At 40.6% G+C, this 15725-nt stretch overlaps 1 protein-coding gene across 1 annotated transcript in view; it reads right to left on the reverse strand.

The window, feature by feature from the left end:
- grik4 (glutamate receptor, ionotropic, kainate 4) overlaps window positions 1-15725 on the reverse strand; it is a 129716-nt gene that overhangs the window by 48068 nt on the left and 65923 nt on the right. Inside the window, exon 7 of the mRNA XM_034548318.1 lies at window positions 818-979. Within this exon, the coding sequence (XP_034404209.1) occupies window positions 818-979 (162 nt within the window). The remainder of the gene's footprint in view (window positions 1-817; window positions 980-15725) is intronic.

Genomic DNA, 15725 nt, shown 5'->3' on the forward strand with positions numbered 1-15725 from the left:
ACTTTGAAGACGTTTCCCCTATTCCTATTGTCATTTATATATACTTATTTATTTATTATAAGACAAAAATATATACATTCATACTGTTAGCTTGGTTAGTTGCAAAACTAATACAACAAACAACACTATATATTGTTCTTGTTAATGGTTAAATACTGATAATAATACAGTAAGGTTTTATTTACTGGAGATTGTGAGCAGCAATTAAATCTAATAAATGGTGAAGTTATTCTTGATATTCTCAGATTACATTTTTATGAGTGACACTTCTGGACAAATGGGTGAGAGAGTTTAGCTTTGAAAGGGATTGTTGGGGAGCTCATTTAGGAATAGGTGGCTCTAATGTTTATGCATCTCATTTACAACATTTACATTGAACTGGTCCTAGAAAACTCTGATAAACCTCTCTCATAAAATACGAGTTATGCTGAGCATAGAAACAGCACGAGGGCCATTTCTTCCAGAGGGAAGCTGCCCCTTTGCGCTGCACTTCCCCTGAACCACATTTAACAAGGAGGATGGCATTATGAATGCAATAAGCAAGATGGCAAACGCTGCTAATGAGTTATCTGGGAAACAGCAACTGCCTGCAGCAATACCTGCAATTACAACAGTTAACTGAATAAATGTCATCCCTGTATACACTGAAGTCACTGTTGTATCTAAGTGACTTCAATATTTTAGTGGAGGACTTTGAGATACACTGGAAGAATATTACTTTAGAAAAACGCCTTTTGGTCAAAATAAATTAAAAGGGTGTATCATCCCTTATTTGCATTGGTAACATTGGTCTTTTCTGTGTGTGTGCTGTACTCACTGGGGTGCCAGCGAAGGGTGCATGGTCACAGTTCTCTTGCCAGGAGCGGTTGAGGCTTAACACAAAATCCTGGAAGAAGGGATGAGTTTTGTTGAAGACTGAAAAACCGACTATGTTGACTCGTTGGTCCACCACGTCGTCCAGTCGGAGTAAAGAGAATTCCTGCAGGGCACAATGAGAAGAGGGAGTGAGACAGACAGAGATTATTGGTTGAATGCAGCGGATTTAGTTGAGAGCTGTCATGTTCTGCCATGATCTGCCATAATTCACTTTAAATAACACCAAATGGTTCATCGAATCATCCATCCATCCATCCATTTTCAATACCGCTTATCCTCATTAGGGTCGCGGGGGCGCTGGAGCCTATCCCAGCTGACATAGGGCGAAGGCAGGGGACACCCTGGACAGGCCGCCAGTCCATCGAGGGCACATGTAGGGACATACAACCATTCACTCTCACATTCACACCTATGGGACATTTAGAGATCAATTAACCTGCAGCATGTCTTTGGACTGTGGGAGGAAGCCGGAGAGCCCGGAGAGAACCCACGCTGCCACGGGGAGAACATGCAAACTCCACACAGAAGGACCGCTCCGACCGGGAATTGAACCCACGGCCCTCTTGCTGTGAGGCGACAGTGCTAGCCACTACACCACCGTGCAGCCCCAATCATCGAATCATTGTCAAGGTAAAAAGGGCATCTGTTAATCAAATATGTTTACATCCGATTTAATCCGCCTCACTTAGCTTTCATCAACTCCCATTATTCCGGCTGATTGACATGAGAAAGCTGTTGCCATTTGTTCATTCCCACCATTTAGCTATGCATCACTGCACAACACCATGCATTTTGCATGGGCCATATGCTATTCCTGACATACATGTCCTTGTATGAATACTGGATTGCAGTGCTAAAGGGATATCATTAGAGAGAGAGATAGACAGAAAGATACTGAGACAGACAGGAGACAGGAAGGGGGAAAAAAACAAGGACACTGAGACCGATAGATAATTGAGAAAGTGAGATAGAAATCCATGGCATATTGAAATGCTCCAGGTTAGGAGAGAAAAATACAGGTATTTGTTATTTGGCTTTTTGCTCCAGGGAACAATGATTTTTTACTGCCTGGGGAACAGTAGACAGGGGACAGGCGGAGATAGCGATGAGGAATAGTGGGAAGGAGGGGAGGGGGTGGTGTGAGTGGGGATGGACGTTTCCTGAAGGTTAATAGAGGTGTCAGAAACTAGTACTCCCTCAGTGGGCAGCCGGTTGTGCCATCTAGCTTATGACAGCCAGACCAAGCCCAGTCTACCTGTCTGTCACCAAGGCTAAGGGACTCTGAAGATAAGAGGGGTTGGAGGGGATGGTGAGGTAGAAAATAAAAAGGAGTGGAGTGGGAGTTAGAGGTGTTTATACTGGTGGTAAAATATTGTTTTCTTTTTCAAATGAAAAGAATAATCAAAGCTGCTAACTACTTCCCTCTGCCATGTGGTACCATCTTTTTGGATTGTAACAACCCAAAACACATGTTAGTTAGCTATAGAGGAGAGTGTTGACTGTCTCCTAGCTTACAAAATCTAGGGCACGGTTTTGCTGCAAATGAAAGATGAAAAAGAGAAAAATGGCTTTTCATTTGTAAGAGAGGGGATTAGGCCAATCAGATAATGGACATTCAAACAAAATGAATGAATAGCTCAGTGAATCAAACCACGGATTATCAGGTTTGGGGAAAAGGCTCTCAGACCAAGAGGAGCACGAGTCACTCTACTGTGGAGACACCCGTAGAAACTCAGAGCCATGCAAAGCAGGAGGAAGCAGTGGGTCCTGACTTTGAGTGGGAGGCCTATTATGCCCAGTGTCGACCTCGCAGAAACCTCGAAATCCCAAATGCTCCGCTCTGCTCGCGTTAAAAACAGACAACTCTGGTAAACTGCTAACAAATATGTTCCAGGCAAGTGTGGAGATGGACAAGAGGAGCTAAAAGGAAATCACAAGAAAGGTGAGAGAAAGGGAGCTGCAAAGCAAGTGGAAAGATATGTATGAGACATGTGAATGAAAGCTGAAGGATTTGCGAGGTCGGTCCGTAGTAGTAGTGTGCAGTTCTAAAGAACACAACAAATATCTATTTATGCTTCGGCATCTTTCAGACAAACACAACACATTTTTCTCAAAGAAACCTTTTTTGATTATTCTCTTGGTATATTTGAAATCAATCTACTTCTGATTAATCACAATAACGCCCCAATTCCACCTGCTGACGATTTCCTCCTTATAAAAGGTGCAGTCACTGCCTTTTCATTTTTAGTAGGAAACAGTGAGCCACAGTTACCTGCAGTCACAAATTGATCCTGCCTCTTTCAGTTTGTGCAGAGGTCAAGCGGATTGAACTTTGACATGCAAAAATCACAATGTTCAGCCAGTTTAAGAGAGAGGGTAACTGACGTCTCATTCAAGAAATAGGCTTCTGATACTGGTGAAATAATACAATACAAAAGGCTTTAGTATGAGCTTGCCATGACAGTCAAGTGTTTCATAAAAAACTGTAAAATGTACAAGTTCGTGTGGACTGCTGTTAGCTCCTGCAGTTGATGACAACAATCTTAGTTCATTTTTTGCCTGACTACGTTAGTAAATTCACCTGTCAAAATCCAGTCTGACTGCATTGTTATTCATATTGTACTGTGTTGCAACCGTGCTGCGCTTGTGCCTGAGCCTGCAGGTGGGTTCTCACTTGTGCACCCAATTAAAAAAACAAACAAACACAAAACAAATGGAAAGAAAAAGTTGACAAAAAGGTTTGAGAGTGCAAACAGAGAGCAAAGCGGAAACCTATGATACCTAATTTAAAATGAACTGTAAAGCACATCCGAACAGCACATGTATTGCCTCGTTAGAAGATGCAGCACTGGAACCTGAGCGTCTGCTTTTAAATTTCATGACGCAATTTTGTTATGGACTAGAATAAATGTCCGATGGGCTGTGTTAAAAATTGCAAACTAGCATACTAAGTATGACATAAATTGAGTTGTGCGTTTCAACTGCATAGAATGTGGACTTCAGGTAGCTTACTGGTCATACCCAGCCACCCCAAGATTTAACCATTGGATAAAACAATTACGAATGATGGTGAATTAAGTTACGGGAGGAACAAGCATGGGAACTCGCATATAAAATGTACTGTAAAAAACATGCAACACAAATGAAACACACAAATAATTCAAATGTGTTATTTGCCATAAAATAATACTGGAATATATGACATTGAGTGGTTGACGTAATGTGGATTTACATTTGTGATAAACAATTATCATTCAACAGTCGCTCTCAGCGGTAACGTGATCATGTGATGCATAAAAGACGTATTGCTTGAGTTTACTTCAGTGTGAACAGTCTGCTGTTAAATGCATACTTAATCTTGATCAGTTTGCTGCAGGACATGCATGGTATTTTTTGTTAATATTAAGGAAAAAATGATAATTTGAAAATATCCTTTATTTATACATCTTTGTTCATAAACTCAAACGATAAGAATGTAATATTACTGATTCCCGTGGATCAAATAATCTTTTTGTATCTTTGGCTATTCCTTGTGGGGCCTCATAAGCCTTTTAGGACTGGCCATATAATTACTGGCTAAGTGTACTTTAATAGATCATTAGAGGCAGAGCTGTGCAAATGAGCCTCTCATTAAGTGTGTCCCTCAAGGGTGCCTGTATGGATGCATGTGCATACACACAAGCACAAACCGGAGAGTGCATGTACCCACACACAAGAAAATATAATCCCTATAATTCAGCGTACACACACACACACACACACACACACACATATACTAAAGACCAAGGTCACCAAAATATCTTTAGGCTATGTCTAAAGAAAACTACGGTAATGTGCTGAATTCCTAGGCTTTCGATTCCTCGACTTTGCACAGTGACACACAAGCACATTCAAATTTAAATTACACGCACATGGTCAGACACAAACACAGACTAAATCTCTCCATATGAGAAATATGCTCTCTTGCATCCTAAATAGGTGGTGTGAAATGGACAGCTCTTAGCAGAGGTGAGTTGTTTCCCAGCGGTGGGGGAAGGAAAAGGCAAAGTTGAAGGGTAGAAGAGAGCAGTGGAGAAAACAACTGTCCAACCTACTGGGGTGAAAAGGGTGGAGGGAAAGAATGATGATGAGGAGGACAGGGCGAGTGGCAGAAAGTGTGTGTGTGTGTGTGTGTGTGTGTGTGAGTGTGTGAGAGTGAGAGTGAGAGTGAGAGTGAGAGTGAGAGTGAGAGAGTGAGAGTGAGAGAGAGAGAGTGAGAAAAAAAAAGTTGAATCAATGGAGAGAAAAGGTGAGAGATTATTTGGCACAACTGAGACCTTAAAAGCTGCGGGGGAGAAAGAGAGAGAGAGTGACAGAACAAAGATGAGAGGGAGTGACAGCCTGGCCGAGGGCCCCGACATCGGCCGTCACCTGGAGAACGATCAGCAGTCAGGACCCAATAGCCAACCAACCCAACACTGTTGTTTCATCTTCTCAATTCTTGTCTTACTCTTTGTAACAACCTCACAATCTGGAAGTCTCTGTCATATCTATTCTTTATTGTATGTCTCCTTTGCTATTCTCTCAATGTCTCTTTTTCATATGGACTCTTTAGATCCTTCCAGTTTACTTTTCCCATTATGGACCATTCACACATGCATACATGGACACTCGCTGACAGAAATGCCCCAATGTGTGACCACTTGGTATTTGTTATGATGTAGTCAGCTTGAGCAGTGAATAATGAGATCCCAGGAGGATGATTGTGATGTTGATGGTAATGGTGGTTCATGATAGTCATGAACCATACCCCACCATCGCATACCCATCCACATACACACACTTTTTATTTTCAGCTGTGTCAGCCTCTATAAATCCACCATCCTAAACAGGATATCAAGAAATTAAGCAAAAACCTCTTTAGCTCAACCGGCCCTTCTCTTTTTGCATTGATCTCATCTCCCTAAATAGGATAGAAATGCTGAGACTATAGCAATTATCTATGCACCTAGAGCATTTATTGAATAAGGCTGCATATCTGCTGCATATGGTACAACATCCTGTCACTGAAACACTGATGATGTCTCAACCAGAAATGTTCTGTTGATAGCTGAGCCTTTGTTACAATAAGTAACTAAGTTTCCACTTCGTACAGGCTTCGCCCTCTAAGAGGCTGTTGCTAACAGCTTAAAGAGGTAATATACGACATTCAGAGCATTATTATAGCATAAAACAGCTATTCGCTGTGTAAAAATATATATTAATATATATTTGGCACGCTTGTCAGGCTTGGTGAAAATGTCAAATTTTTGCAATTCCTAGTTGCTCTCTAGCGCCCCCTCTAATTTTGACCGGCGACGCCCCTCACGCAGAATGTCCGATTGACTTGAAATTTTTCACACATGTCCATATCTACCTGCTCTACAAAAAAGCCTCTCAGACCCCTAAGGTCCGACTACTTAGATTTTCCGCCATTTTGAATTTTGTGAAAAACACCTAATTTACTTTCTTAACTACATGCTTGGTCCAAATCAACAACATTTGATATCAATCAAATCATTGAAGCCAGATGACCTAGAATATGTCAACCGTTTATTTATATCTCATTGTGGTAAGGATCTATGGCCCAATGAACATCTTAGGGGCGTGTCTTGTTTTTCAATGCTCATAGTGTCAACACTATTGTGACTAATCACTTTGAAACATTTTTCCGAACTTGCAAAAAAAATCTTGTCCGATTTGAAGACTAGGGGGCGCTACAAGCTCGTTTTTCGCACATTTTTCGCACTTTTTGCCGTTATACATTTAACGTTATCTCCCACAAAAAAATTCCGATCGACTTCAATCTTCTTTCCAGGATGATCAGAAGGTCTTTAACATGATTATTCTGCAAAAAAACATCGCTTTCACCCACTCTCACTTGTCGTTAAAAAAATTCTAATAAAATCCCACTTTCTGTTTTTTGTTATGCTAGAGACTGTTGCTTTAACTAAACCAATCTTTCAAAAAAGATAAGCATGCATGATGCCAGTCAAGCCCTGAACACATTTCCAAGAAGAAACTTTTGAAAATATCATAGGAACACCAACTAAAAAAATTAAATGACAAGTTTTAGACCAGAATATATATATAATATATATATATGAAATATATATATATTATATATATATATATATATTTTAAATACATATTTGTTTTAAATATAAACTATATATTTATAGACAATATATAAATAATTATATCTGTATCTATATATTTATATATATAATAGATTTGTATTGGGCAGGGAAGAAGTTTACTCAGATGATTTCTTTTCCAGCATTTATTTGCTCCTGCAGAAGACAATAAAACACACATATTGTCTTACAAGAGGTAAGAAAAAAATAAAAAAACAAGTTTTAGACACTAATATTTTCTAGCTATACGAGTTCCGATCAAATTTATTCAGCAAACTGGTGGTGCAGTGAGATAAAACACATCCCTTAAGTGTGGGAGTTGTGTGTTCATATCCATGCCATGGCAAGTTTTTTCATCCCTTTTTTTTTACCTTTAATTTACATGACGGGGTCTAGACTTCACGTAGAGACACATGATGCATGTATATGTTCACATTCTCAAAGCGCCCCCTACTGGCCAAAACAAATGAGCCTAAAATGCATCATATTCACATGTAATTTACACACCTACTGGCTCAACTGGACTTGCTCGAATCTGCCCCAAGCTCGTCGTGTTCATTACAAGTCGCGGCCTGAGGATATCGACAAGCTTATTTTCACTCGCACTCGATGCGCCACCTACTGGCAAAAGAATATCGGGGTTACGCGACAAACGGTAAAACGTACGACCGGCGGCCCCGCATTCCTGGCCAGCGGGTCGGCGTCCCGCCGGCGCCCCCAACTGGCGCGGGTGAGCGAGGACCAGTTCATTGCTGCTCGCAGCTTTAATTATGTTTCTAGATTATGGTCGCAGTTTTTATGTAACTTTAAATGTTTAACGTTCTGTTCAAATAAAGGAATTGTAGAGCAGTCTTCTGCGTGGAAATGCTGTGTATATCCATCACATCCATCAACCTCAACCTTGTGGACCTCCGCTGAGTTTGATTCAAAAAATATTTGTGAAAGGTCAAACACAAACAGGAGGAAAATAGTTTTCCTCCAAACATAAATGACAATGCAGTTTTGTAGTATGGACCATCATTTTTAGGAGACCAGACTGCCGGAGGAAGTGCCTTAAAAGGTTAGTGTTGAGTCCTGCTTTCAAATGCAAGAGTTACAATGTGAATGTGAAAACTCAATTTCAATGACTTTAGGTCATCTGTTTGAAGAACTTTTGCAGTGGCATTAAAGTTAATGAAGTTTGCGGAAGTTGAGAACTACCCGGCAATGAGGGTGTAAAGGAATAATGCCAAATGAGACAGAACAATGAATTGAAGTTGGGCATAACTCATGGGCATAATTTGTATTCAGTATTCAGAGTATTCAGAAGGGCATATCCCATTTATTATGCCTGTATTAACATTAAATAACATACTCGTGAATCACTTATTTAAATACAAATGAAGCTAATATTATATACAATTACATTGCAATTTGTAATCACAATGTATGAGTATGCTATTCAACAATTAACTTAAAGCTTTTAATGGCTTATGAACAATACATGTTCTCATATATTCCATCCTCTCTGCATCTGCCCTTTCCTCCCTCACCCTTTCTCCATTCCTACCCTTGTCTCCCCCAACTTATCCAACCACTCCTTTCTGCTGTCTCCCTCTTCTGCTGACACGTCATTTATCTCTGGTCCTGACATCCCTGACTAATGATCTGCCAGACTGCTCTCCTGCCTAATCTGTTTCCCCTAAATCATCTCAAGACTCTCATCAGTGTCCTCACGCAGCAACCAGTCTCCAGTCAGGGTTTTTGTCATACCCACTTATGAATTTGACAGCTTTCAGGCTTCAGTTTGGTTGTGTTTGTCTCTTCTGTTATATGTTGATACTATTAATCTGGAGTGAGAACATGGGCGAGGAAGAGGTGGTGGAGATGCTCATGTTATCCTCCCATAACAAGCAGCATTATTGCATTGCAATGTAGTAATTATGATCTCATGTTTCAAACTGTGAAATATATGATTCAAGTAAAGCATGGCTCTATTCTTTCATGATCCCTTTAATGTATACATGGTGCCTGTGTTTGTCTGTTTGCGTTTTCTACTTATATATGCCAATAGTCCATGTATTACCATGGTCTCTATGGAAAAAAACAATGTGAAAAAATGGCTATTCATTGGCCATCATTAGAGCTAATGATCTGCCTGGGTCGAAGAGAGATGCTTTTTGTGTTGGCCTGTCTCTTTGTTTAAAGCCATACGATTCAGAAAGTTGCGCCTGCAACCTGCTATGTGTTCCTTGCTACAGTAATTCTGCTCTGTGATGGAGGCGCTGGTTCTGGGTAATGTAAAGCTTAATCTAAAAACAAGGAATCCCTTTAGTTGATGCTGCTGATCAGAATTAGATGGGCAAGTGATGGGGAGGAGACACAGGCATCACTCATATTTTTTTTTGTTTGTGATAAAGCTTCCATTGCCGGTTTATCTTCCTCTCTACCTATTAATTCCACCTAATACCAGCCCGTTAATATCCTGGGCTTTAATTGCAAGATCTAATAGAAACCTTGGCCCTTGGGTCACAGTGAACGGAGAGATTAAAACAAAAACACGCTTCACGGAAGAGCACAGCAACCGAACAGCTCCACTGGGCTCGTACAGCTTCTCTCTGGAAAGTGGCCGACACCACGCAGCTTCTTCAGCCTAAGCTTAATGTTACACTCACACGAGAGCCGCACACACATAATCGTCTGATGGCTTCCTACACACAAACAATCACAACAAACAGAGCACACACACACACACACACACACACACACACACACACACACACACACACACACACACACACACACACACACACACACACAGGCAGCCACGTTAGCACTCAGTGCCTGCACTATGGCTTCCATCTAAGTGATTTGAATCCAGCGATCCAAGCTACTCGGCAGGATTGAATAAATCACATCAGCTTGGCAGTGACTCATCATATGTTGACTGGATGTCATTTGAAGGTTAGGTGAGCACGGCATCAGTGCCTTTCACTTTGTGATGTCACTTTGAGTCTTAATGATAGCGTGCAGGCTTCTTCCATCTCATTTTCACACACACACACACACACACACACACACACACACACACACACACACACACACACACACACACACACACACACACAACGCCGGCTGAGATATTATCCCTCTCTGCAAAACGGGGGCCATCAGTTCAACCCCTCCCCCCAACACTCACCCACCCACCCACCCCTCCGTCTGTTTGTTTTGTTCTTCATGTTCCATTTCCCCTCCACACAGCCGTGATCCCTCTTGTCACTGCAGTTATTGTCATGCATTCGTGCCTGAAGAGCTGCCAACACTTCCTGACTGTCACACATACACACATACACACACACGCACACACACACACACACACACACACATACATATATATATATATACAGTATAATTATATATATATATATATATATGTATATATATATGGATGATAAAACTTTAATGAATAAACTCAAGTACATGCTCACCCATAACACATCCCCAATGTCCATTCCACTCACGCATACATACAGTTGGAACATTATTATCTGCCTGTCTGTCTGTCTGCTTCCCGGATGTAAGATGTGTATTTTTGGTCTTCTGGTGTCATAAACCCGAGACGGTGATAGAGAAACAGACTGCACACTGTTTTCACACTTCAACACAAGTCCTCATGCAAACACACGTAAAATATGCTCATTGAAACAACTCTCTTTTTCTTTTTTTCTCATATTAGTCCGAGCTGATTGACAGGTTTGTGTTGAAGGGTGATGAGTTGAGTTTGGTTTTACTTCTGAAGGGTGGCTGATGCAGTTATTCTAGGTAATCCCTATTCTTTCTCAGATACCGCTGTGCTCCCCGACATTTGTTCTTGCCCAGTTGGGGTTTCAGGCCCGACATGCTGCATGCTTCTAATTATTGCCCCCCAACACTGCCAAATGATTAAATGCTTTTAAATCGAATGTGCCACTAAAGAACAGATGACATGTATTCCTGCCTCCAGGACAACATATCTCCCAAATATCCTCTCTGTGTTTTATTCCAACAAGTTTGCTTCTTTCACTTTTTTTGAGGAGGTTCTAGCAAAGAATATGGTGGTTGCTGTCTTCATCCTCTTCTTTATTGCTCCCTCTTTCCTTACTGCCAAATATATCTCTGGGTGTGTCTTGATTACAATTGTGTCTCGTTAATACAGGATTCAATTTAAAGTTTCTTGTTCTGGTAAAGTTTGTGTAAGAAACATCCCTGAAAAAATTAAAAATAAAACTTAAAATAAACCTTACCCTTCATCTTCACTATTGTAAAGAAGATTTATTAAAAAAAAGAAAAGTCTTGTCAGTCAAACTGCTTTAGTGGGCAGCCACTGTGACTGTGAAAATGATTGGGATTTAATTAATTCCCCTCCACGGCTTATGTAAAGTTCATATTTCCCTGTTTAGACACAGAGTTTGAGAATCAATCAACTGAGTAATAGAAAAGGTAATAGGTTACGTGGACGGTGTCAACAGAGAGCCGCATCCAGCCAGAATATAAACTGTCATTATTATGTCACAGCAAGTATGTTTTTTCAAATAATGTCTGCTTGTACCTCATTTGAGATGCAAATATGCCAACTTACATCATTAAATATTACACTTATTGTGATGATGCTGTAGAAAGCAGTGTCAATACTTATTGCTATAAACATAGCTATTATTCAGGTAGAAGGACAACTTACTTTGAGGTTTTAAATTTATCCAGTTGCACTATACACCAAATCTAAGTTTTTGATTTCGTAATTTCAAAGTATTTTCAAGACCAAGTTGAGCTACAGCAGTTGAAAAGGAAACTTTGGCTCAGTTATTATCTATAATGTGGATTTATACTTTACACAAGAGTTTATTGCACGTCCAGTCCAGGGTTTTGATAAGGGATAAGGGATAAGGTGTGTATCCTTTGCTGGCTGAAGCATTCATTTGTGTCCTCAGGGGGACATAAATGTGTGTAAAGAGCTTTCTGATGAGAGAATATTATGTATGACGCTTCAGTGACACTAACGAGCAGTTCATTATGCTTTATATCAGATTTCACAGACGATTAATAACCTGAGTGTCATTCATGTCTTAATCATTTCTCTGTTGCCTGATAAATAATGTGAGGTTTAGCAGTTGTGGTGCATTATTGCTGGTTAAGGGACCAGCCACGCAGACGGGCAAGTTTCACTCAAAGCAATTCATGTAAATGTTAAATAAGTTGTAAAATGGGAAATGTTTCTTTTGTGTGTTGCGTTTTCCGACTTTGCCATTTTCTCACAAAAAAAAGAGAACAATGATAAATGCATTGGCATGCAGTGTTCATGACGGGGATTCATAAATCATCAGGTGGTGACGTGAAGTCTCTCAATGGTCAGAACATTATAAATTGATCGGAATTCATAAAGACAACTTACAATGAGCACCGACACTAATGGAAACCAAAGCCAGCCTACAAAGAAGAAAAAAGCATTTTAATATTCAGCAGTTTCTTTACTGCCTTAGTGGAGATGGTGGAGTCTGTGTGAGACCAGCGAACTGGCACGTTTAATATGTGAGTCGAGCTTCCTTGCCTTATCACCCCAAACATAACTTTCCAGTGATATCAACACATACTCTGAGAAGGCTTGTTTACCATTAAATTATAAGACTTGAAGTTCCCAAGTCTCTTTTTTATCTTAAAAGATTAGCCAGACAGCGGCTGGATGTTTGTGTAAATGAAGGTAAACAGTTTTGTGAAGTGTTCCACTCAGACCTTTGTATGAGGAGTTCTGGCATAATGATTACTCTGTGTCAGCCTGAGCCCCATGCCTGGATGACTCAATTGTATTACAACCTAATATCTTCAAAAAAACAGGGCTTTATTCGCAGCTCATTGTAGGGTCTTCTTCAGAAAGTTGAAATTGCTTGCTGGTTTAATACTTGACTTCCTTTCTATGCTCTACAATTTTCTCCCCGACATTTCTCTCACAATCCCATGTCCACCTGGCTACCAGTCATCCATTTACACTCTCCCTTTTCTTTCCTCACTGCTTACCTCCTTTATGTCGTCATTCTTCCTCTTTCTGTTGCTGCCCCTTTTTTCTCTTCTTTCTAATCCATCTTGAACCTGCCATACAGTGTGTAATTAACTGAAACCATGCCAACACAAAGTCACCACAAGCCAAAAATCATTTGGCTTTTTCACACCACTTAATGTGAATTCTATCAAAAACCTACATGCATGCTTTGTTAAAAGTGCTTCTATTAAGTGGGCATTTCTACTAAAACTACTAAAATGCATCTTTGTCTTTCTTTTCTGCCCCACTGCCAACTTGATAACTAACACCACTCTCTTCTTACGACACACACACACACACTGGCGCCATTATTCTCCAAATGACCTACGCTAATCTAACAACAACTGGCGGTACATACCAAGTCTCTTATTTGCAATTTCCTCCCTCCTCTGCTCTGCCATCTTTTGGTGGCCATCCCAAAGCTCTTACTTCTGCTCTGAGGATCAAGGAGCCAGGAGGAATCTGAGGAGCCATCAGCGAGGATACACTAGAGCAGCCTTCCCAGAAGTCTATTAACCCCCCCCTCATTGTTTATCAGTTATTTGATTGGACACAGCAGCCGATCAACTGAGCCGATATTTCTCAATTAAACAAAAGTTTCATATCAGAGAGTTTCATATAAAGAAAGCTCACAGATTAAACTAAAAATATATATTTGATTTGTTACATATCATTTACATTTTACTAATCAATACTTCAGGTGTTGAAACACCATAAACATATTCAAGGTTATTTGATTCTGACTTGGGAAATAATGAACAGATAACAACGACTGCCAGTAAAAAAGGTCCTGCGTTTGTAAGCAGGACACAGCACACAGCAGCTTAAATACAGAATACAGGTTGTTAAACAGGCGAAACAGAGAATGCACTGCTGCTCTGACAGTGATGATGAATGTTTGCCTTTATTAGTATTAGTGATTGTGTACAAGTCTGTACGGCTGTTAAAGCCGAGGGACAGACGATCCAGCTGTGATCGGCGTCATCAGAAACGGACGTGGCTTTACGTGACGCGTCAGAGGAATTATTTCTCTTAAACATATTCCCTCTTCCATCTCCTCACATGTGAGAGAAACATGGATGCAAATAAGAGACTTATCCTGGGTGTAGATTGTGGCATTTGCGTTGGCAATTAATTACCATCTTTAAATCAGCACAAGAAAGTCTTATTGCATATTGGTTGGTGACCCTGCCCTAATGTCATGCCTCTGCCACTAACCCTCAAAGTGTGCTTAATAAGTATGCATGTTCATGTTTTTTTTAATCTACATTGTAACATAGTGGCATCTATCAGACAAAGACATCAGTGATATGTTGAGCAAATATCATGTCCATCTCTTTGCAGTTTTAATCAGCCTGATGAAGGTTATATTTCAATGAAGCGCATAACTGTTATTGTATTTGATCATCACTTGGCCAGACAAAGAAATCCAGGCAGGAAGTTAAATACACGATTACGCTGAGCTGATAGTTGAGCTCATGTCCAATCAGGATGAGTGAGGGGAACTAGTTGTTTGCCTCTGTGCAGCTGCTCTTTGGTGAAGTCTGCTATTAAGTCATAATACTTTAATGAGATCATTAAGAATATTCGGACACTAAGACATCAATTAACTTTGCATTATGTTAATGAAGATGCACCTACAGGCGACACTTCTAGTGTCCTTCTTAAACTTCAATTTATTCCGATTATCATTATAACAGGATTGCACGGAGGACCCAGATGTAAATGGCAGCGCAGCAGAGCCAGTTTGCAGGTTTATTACAATAGTTAATAGAACTTCAACAAACAAAAACAATTAAAATCAAGCTCATTCCAAGAGCTACTGACACCAATGTCTCCACCCTGAAGATCTCTCGCAGCACGTCTCCCTCGATCCGTTTCCCTGCTTGCCCTTGGATCCTCCTGTTGATGAGGAGATCAGGTCCAGGTGTGTCTCCTGCCGCACCTGATCTCTCTCTCCTGGAGGAGTGGGTGGAGCCTTCTGGCTGGACTATAAACTCCAGCAACTACCGTGCCCCCCAGCTCCTTACATCACCTATTGAAAAGGTACACACAGGAAATGTGACCTCTGTCTTTAATCCATATTCAGCCTTTTTAGAAGCAGCGGGCTGCTGGAAAGCGGGGAGCAGCTTGCGGATCAATCTCTTGCTCAAAGGGGTTTTGACATGCGGATAGCAGGAGCAGATAATCGAACCGCCAACCTTGTGGTTAATGGACAACCTGCTCTACGCGCTCTACCCACTGAGCGACAGCCGTCCCTCGCCACCTGCTCTTCCGAAGGTGCTGTGCTGCAGATGATTTGGCGAAGCTTTCTGTTTTGTTTTTGGCTTTAATTTCACTTTTTGCACGGTTTATGCCTGTGCATACTGTATGCTTAACAGCTTTCATTCCCATCAAAATGCACAACACCCTGCTGATCCAATTAAATTGCTTGCAGAATTGGCAACATTGTTGAATGGGATATGGGCGGAACAAAGAATTTATAGGACAACACTAAAACTTACATTATTTCCAAAAAACAAAATGGGGAAAATGGAGATTAAAGGGAAGGCTCACTGACACAATAAACCAAGTAATTTAAAAGTCTTTCCAAACAGCCCTTTAAGGCATTCACATTGTTGGCCACTGAGGACAGAAAACAACTA

The sequence above is a fragment of the Cyclopterus lumpus genome, chromosome 13 (genome assembly GCF_009769545.1).
Source record: "Cyclopterus lumpus isolate fCycLum1 chromosome 13, fCycLum1.pri, whole genome shotgun sequence".
Classification (NCBI taxonomy): Eukaryota; Metazoa; Chordata; class Actinopteri; order Perciformes; family Cyclopteridae; genus Cyclopterus; species Cyclopterus lumpus.